The sequence below is a fragment of the Branchiostoma floridae genome, chromosome 4 (genome assembly GCF_000003815.2).
Source record: "Branchiostoma floridae strain S238N-H82 chromosome 4, Bfl_VNyyK, whole genome shotgun sequence".
NCBI lineage: Eukaryota > Metazoa > Chordata > Leptocardii > Amphioxiformes > Branchiostomatidae > Branchiostoma > Branchiostoma floridae.
Genome location: NC_049982.1, coordinates 22,549,804 through 22,557,161, shown reverse-complemented (window position 1 = coordinate 22,557,161; position 7,358 = coordinate 22,549,804). Strand labels below are relative to the sequence as shown.

The window sequence follows — 7,358 nt, the reverse complement described above, 5'->3', positions numbered from 1 at the left end:
TCTGTAGAAAAAAAAATACGACACAATTTCCGGTTGTGAAGTAAATATTTTTATTTTGCTCAACCTTAACACTCAACCGCACAATTCGTGTACGTGAATGTACAAGAATGGTAAGTTTGAGTGCGTTCGTGTACGCGTCTTTATTTAGAGAATTATTCGAAACTTCAGCAGTGAAATTTGCTGTATTTGCTCATGACCAAACACATAGTTTCATTAATTAGTGTTTCTTTCAGAATCGCCGCATAAAAATTCACGTCAACTTGTAACCTTTGGTGGACCAACAACATTGGCCCCTGCATGGTGAAACATTTTAACCATTGGCCGATACAGTATCGGTCACTACACAATGAGTTAAATGCTATCGGTAAATTATCATTAAAACCAGCATTTAACAAAACACGTCTCATTCTGATTCCTAACAACTTATGTTTTCTTTGCAATTCCTTAGTCTACTTTGTGGATGGCTCTTGCAGTCCAGGTAACTAGTCGGTACAACCACACATCTAAATCAGAGCAGAAAATATACTGGAGAAAGGTATAACATACTTGTACAGAGCCAGCACCAAGCGATTGTGACCGCATGATGCCATCAGGTACGGGTTTTGAACAGACTGCCTCACGGAGTTGTCTAACCCTTTCTGTCAAATGTCAACCAAGATACGAGCAAATCCCTTGGGTAAAGTAAGTCCTACGTGCGTGGAAGCAGAATCGCCCATTAAAATGGAACGTCCTGCTAGACTCAAAATAATTCAGAATATGAAAATATGGATATCTGTATATGAAGATACAATGCGATAGTGGATGCATTGTCCCCAAGCCTCCAGATAATATTAGGAATCATAGCAATCTAGGATAATGAACAGCAAGAACAAGAACAGCATCAGATCACAAAGCCTTTTAATTGAAGCATTGGTTACGCCATGCCTTGATTCGTTTGATCTAAATATAGGGTTGGTTTGTCCAAGTTTAGGACTGTTAAGTTTATTGTATATCACCCAACTATAATATCAAGAACTGATGCTAAGTTACAGATCTCTTTTACTTGATTTGGGTCAGATCAACATGAAAGTACGTAGACTCAATTATTTATCATAATGTCCCTTAGTAAAACGACGGAACTAGGGAGCTTTTACGACGACTACTTGATAGAGGGTGACGAATACACAATCTACGGACAAGGTGTTAATTGCGAGTAATAAGCGAACCCAGAGGATACCGTAGCTAGCTGTGTGCAATCAATATCATGTTGATTACTAACTAAGCTTCCCTATATATTCTCCAAGAATAGTTTGGGTCGCGGACACAGTAGTGGTCGGGGTTTTTACTGCCCGCTTTCCTCGCAAGAAAAGCGAGTCAGTAAAAATCCCGACCACTACTATCCCCTCGACCAAAAATCTGCTTGGAGAATAACACCTTCCACTAGACTGCGATGGCTGAGCGACCATACAGCGACCCGATGTGGGTTTGTGTGACCCTTGATTCGATGATGAAAATTTCTGAAAGTTGTCGTTTCTGAAAGAATTCGTTCATTATCTAAGAAACTTTATCTAGCAAACTTTCAAATATTTTTGTCGTTCAACCTCTTGTGGAAAATGGGCATACATACTTGCATGCGAAGTAATCTCATTTATGTGAATGGAAACAAAGTGTATTTTTGCGGATACTTCCTTTCTAACCACTGGAGCCATAGGATCAACGAATTAGGCCCTGTCGCTAAGCTTTGTCGAAATTATTATTTCTCTCACAGGGCGCAACAGGCAGAACCTATAGCGGCTTGAACCTTTCACATCGTGTCTTAAGTTGGGGTCAGACGTGCGTATATATTTAAGTACAGTCCGTATGAGGCGCGAATGGAAGTATTTACCTCCACCAGGCCCCATAGGTCGTTGTAAAAATAATAGAAATTGGACAGACGTAAACAGGTAACATGTCAGACGAGTTATCTGGGTCGCTAACCATACTTCTCGATCAGCTAACTCATCTGGCATGTTATGTATCTATATTTGTCCAATTTGTACTATTTTCCCCACGACCTGGGGAGCCTGGTAGAGACTAAGAGCTTCATGTGCACCTCAAACGGACTTGAATATATACGCATGTGTGACCCCACCTTTAGCAAAAAATAAACAACAGCCACACACATGATGAAGATTGCCTAGGCAAAATTTATTCACAATCTTCCCTGAAGCACATACAGCTAAAGTGGCTCAGCACATCTATTTGTATCAATCAATCGTTCGCATGCATCATATGTTGATGCGTGGCGGCTACAGACATTTGTATTCCTGAACCATTAAAGAATTGTTCAGCAGACATCTTTGATTAGGTCCGAGGAAATTAATATCGTGTTTCCTGTTACGGTACTAAAACAATTTGGTAAGGATTTTCTTTGTTTTTAGATTTTGAGCCGAAGAGATTCAACATAAACAATTACTAGTATACTTACAGGATGTTGGTTTAATTTGGTGGGTCTTTGGTGTATCCCTCTTGGTAGGTCTTTGACATATCACTTTTTCTGTTGCAATACAAATGAGGAATATATGTTGGAAAACGATTTTGCAACGTTTTAATCACTCAGAAGCCAGATATCGAAATTTCATGTTTCTTGTCAGCGGTCGGGGAGTTTTTGCTAGAGTCGTTCGGGTAACCAGAAACACAACATTATTTCCTAGCCCTTAAGCTTATTCAAATTGCATGCATTTCATAGATACACAATGTAAAGACGGTTTGAACGTTCTACCATACATGCATCTTTGTGTGGCCTTTTCGACAACCATGTGTCATTCAAGCACCTGGGGCCACTTACTTGCCACAGAGAGCACATAGCCAGGAATACTAACATGACATTTCATGCACAAAATCACAAAAAATCACTGCAACAGCACGAAATAAAAGACAGAAGTATCACAGAAGTCCATATTAGATAGACCATTCTCAGTATCGTGTGGATACCTGTGATGGAAATTTAACGTTATACTCATATACTTATTCTAAAGCAATATAAAGATATGTAACGTATTAGTTGCAATTTCTACATCTAAAATAACGTAACGAAAGGTATATTCGTGGTCTTCAGACCTAAACATACAGGTAAAATGTATTCTGAATTGATAAATTTTACCTGGTGTGATAGAAAATTCAGTTTTAAAGTCTACTAGTTCAGGAATATAATTTCACAAATGCAGCATTATCAAAGGCTCGGCATGAAAATGAGTATTTCCAAGATTTCTTACTTCATTATTATATAAATATACAATAACATTGTACAAAACATTTGTCCACCCAATTCTAACACAAGCACACGCGAACACACTCACGCACACACACGCAAATACACAAACACACATATATAAACGCACACGCGCGCGCACAGACACGCACACACACACACACACACACACACACACAACTCATACAACATTCATAACACTCATTTTTAAATACATGCAGTATCACACGTCCGCAAAAGTGTACCCATGTGCCTGTGCCTCACGTGGTTTAGCTGCGTGCTTATTAACGTTAATCGCCCACGCGCGCCAGACATTCATCATCTAATCGCCTTTCTGTTTGGGGCGGTTTCTATGGAACAAAACATCGTTAGCCTGAATGGCAGCTGGGTGAATTGGAAACAGAACACTTAACGTTATGTCATATTATATAGTATATTGTACACATTCGAAAGATTTTGCGTGTAAAGCAATGAGCCAGATGCGTAGAATTGAATCATTGAAGATAAAGGACTCTCTAAAGAAATTCTTTTTCAGCTTGTCGTCTGAAACAAGATGGCGGAGCGCTTGGACGACTTGCAATCAATCGACAGCACCTGTTTTGGGTGTCAAACTGGGTTTTGAAACCTAATGTCAGGAAATCTGGTCAATTCTTAGAAAAGATTTAGTTCCATCATGGGCGATTTTCAATTTGACGTATTTTCTGTGAAAAACAGCTATCACATTACTCCACCTGAGACCAAGAGCCATGTACTCGTGTGATTTCCTACAGCTGCGGACGGTATTATAGCAACCTAATGCTCTAGAAAATCACTGAAACTGAAGCTGCCCGAAGTCCTTCCCTCGATTCAAGAGCAAAAAAACAAAACTTTTACTACTAACCGCCGTGGCTATACAAATGATGTTTCTGCCAATATTGCAAAACGTGTCTAATTGACAGGTTGACGTCATGATGAATGATGAAGTGTTGCAATGTCACAAGAGTACAATTTTAAGTCAGGAGTTCTGGGTTCTAATTGCAAAAGGAACTTCAAGGTCAGATCCCCCTCCCCCTAACAACACTTCAAGGTCAGACTCCCTCCCCCTAACAACACTTCAAGGTCAGACTGCCCTCCCCCTAACAACACTTCAAGGTCAGACCCCCCTCCCCCTTACAACACTTCAAGGTCAGACCCTCTCCCTCTAACGACACAGCAGCATAGGCTGGGTTAAGTGTTCACGACGAGTATCAATATTACTTGCTGATTGGTCATGGTGGCATTTGGAGGTACAAAGTGTAGCAGTATTACTACGTTTATGTTTTGAAGGCACTTTGATATTTGTTCTACTTTGGATTGTGCACTACAGCAGCATTTTGAATTGAGTTACAGCCTTCAAACAAGTGGGCAGGAAATTAACACCAAAAGTTGGACAGCAATGGCATGTCGACACTACAAACATGACCTTGAAATGAACGTTACAAACTTAAAACAACCCAAAGCAACGTCGACCGAGCAGCGACCAAAAATTGATGCGTGTTATTTCATATTAATGCACAGATTATGCTGCAGGATGTCAAAGAGTGGTTCAAAAGGAAAATCAGCCTAAACGTGAATTCTTTGAGCGGCCTGTCAAATCTTTGGTCGCTGAGCGGTCTAAGCACAGGCGCAGTGCGGTAGCAGCTTTTGGTGAAGAGGGGGAGTCAGCAAGTTCTAATAGAGGACATCCTGCTGAGAGCTGGCGTAGGAAGTACCAGGCTGCTCGTCATGTGGGCCAGAGTCGTCGCTAGGGGGCGCAGTTTCGGAGGGCCCGTCGGTGTCGCTCGGCTCGGGCGGCTGGTCAGTCGTGTCGGGCTGTGGCTCGGCTGTTGGGGTCGGGTTCTCGGGATCAGGGCCGGTTGCCTCTCCGCTGTCGTCTGCAGTGATGGGCAAATGTCACTGATATAAGCATTCTCCCAAGCTCAACATCTAGTGCCCCACACAAACACCCTTATTACAACTAACTGTTAAAAGTCATTCTCTTGGGAAATAATGGCATTTTGTAGCTGAATATTACAGGGCAGATTTTTTGTTGTTGTTGTTAAAAAGAAAAGACGTTCTGCCATGTTCGGGGTGTCCTGTATGTTTTATTTTTATTTTTATACAACAGTGCTGTTTTGATCGTACAGAAGGGTCAAGGCCACTATGCTTCGTTCATATGGGGTTAGGGGGAGTCACTTTCTGCACTCTTTCTGCTGTATAGTTAAGTACGCAGTGAGTGTACACTGTAAAAGCGGTACTACGTATACCGTAACAATGTGAGCTTTTCATGGACCTAAAGCCAGGAAGGTGACCTTTGACACCATTCTTCCATGTACAGTAGAAGCCGCTTAATTGCACTGCCTATTTGCCAGTGAATTTCGTGTCCGGCTGGTGCAGTTATGCGAAGTTATCTATCTGGACCGCACTGATTTGGGACTTTGGGGATTCCGTGCAGTTAACGTTAACAGAAGTGTGCGTTAATCCGTTGTGCAATTAACTAGCTTAGAACTGCTGGGGTATTGACATAACAGACTGTATCAATTACCTTCCTGCGGCATGACGGTGATCTGGCTTCTGACAGGGACAGCCTCCTCGTAGGTGGCGGTGTCTGCCGGGGGATCGACCGGGGCTTCTTCGTGGGTAGGGTTTGCCGGGGCAGTGACCGGGGCGGCCTCTTCATAGGTAGGGTTTGCCGGGGCCTCGGCCGGGGCCTCGGCGGCCTCTTCCTCAGTGACAGTTGGTTCGCTTACGGCGGTAGCAGTGTCGTCAGACCTCTCGCCTGTGGCCGCCGCCTCTTCCTCGTTGGTGTCTGACTTCTCGCCGGTAGCCGGTTCTTCAGCAGCGGCAGCTGCCTGGTCGTCGGCCGGCTTGGCTTCTGCGCCTGCCGCCTGTGACAAACAAACAAACATTTCATACCATCAATTAAGTTCACAGAAGTAATTTAAAAATAACGATGATGCTATCAGTTTTTAGTTTAGTTGCAATTCTAAATATCGTTTCATTTTAACATCGATTAGTGGTAATTCAATTTGATTTAAGAGGTTGTAATTTTGTGATTAATTGTAATTTCATTTGACTTGTTATAAATTTTAATCATGATCGAGTAAGGTATGTATAAATTTGTAATTGCATACGTATTATTTTATGATGTTTGTGTATAGTATATGCAGTATGAAGAACAGTAACTACCATATATGTTACTAATGGATTTTCCAAACAAGTAAACAAACAAACAAACAAACCTCCTGCACAGTCCCGTATCCCTTGTCGTCACCTCCAGTATTTTCTGGTTGCGGGGCCTGGTCGCCTTCCGCGCCCTGGACGTCTGAGGTGTCGTCTGGTTGGTCGTCAGAGGAGGGCTGGTTGGTCTTGTCATCTTGAGCCTTCTGCCTACGGCGGCGCAGTACCTGCAAGGAATCACAATAAATCAAAGACCTACGTCAAATATTTATTTTTGTTTCATTTATTCAGTTTTACCACATTTGTGGGAGGATTGACATAACAGGTGACTATCACCTTTGCAAGATGTCAACCCGGAGACCAGACTGTAAGGTTTGATTCACTCACACCGGGAAGGATCCCTACTCTTTTCGATAAGTGTAGTGGGATCTTTAAAGTGCTCTAGGTGCTGCTCTCCCCGAACATGGGACCCCCATTTAACGTTCAATGCGAGTGAAGGCCCAAGCTGAATGTAGGTGCTCATTTTTTCACCTGAGTGAAGTGAGGAAAGACGTGTTAAGTGCCTTTCCCAAGGCCATGATATCGGTGACATGCGGCAGGTTTTGAAGCCAGGACCTCTTGGGCCTGAGCCCAAAGCACTGCCGATTACGCAACGGGATCCCACGAAAGTTCTAATTGTTTTGTGAATTTCTTTATTTCTTCCCTTAATCAACCCTACCCAGCTATCTCCCGTGGACATTCGTCTGGCGGTCGACTGGACAGCCCATGGACTATACCTATACCACATTACTTTCAGGAAAAGGGTGTTAGTCTGTAATGCTGCAGTACCTGAAGATAGTGCTAGGGGGGCCATGCAGAATCGCAATGTTGCCTTGTCGTCAATATTGCAATGGCATCGATTCTGTGATAAGCCTAAACTTGCCGTACCTGTCCTGGGGACTGTCCCTTCATG

The 7,358-nt window shown here is 42.7% G+C and overlaps 1 protein-coding gene across 1 annotated transcript; it reads right to left on the bottom strand.

Moving 5' to 3' along the window:
• Positions 1 to 3,957: 3,957 nt before the first annotated feature.
• On the bottom strand, positions 3,958 to 7,357 carry LOC118413641 (cell surface glycoprotein 1-like). The gene is made up of 4 exons (XM_035817167.1): positions 7,334 to 7,357; positions 6,469 to 6,633; positions 5,772 to 6,114; positions 3,958 to 5,121 (listed from the first exon to the last, which is right to left on the bottom strand). The coding sequence occupies exons 1-4, from the start codon at positions 7,355 to 7,357 to the stop codon at positions 4,919 to 4,921; spliced, it is 735 nt and encodes a 244-aa protein (XP_035673060.1). The 3' UTR covers positions 3,958 to 4,918.
• Between the last annotated feature and the right edge of the window lies 1 nt (position 7,358).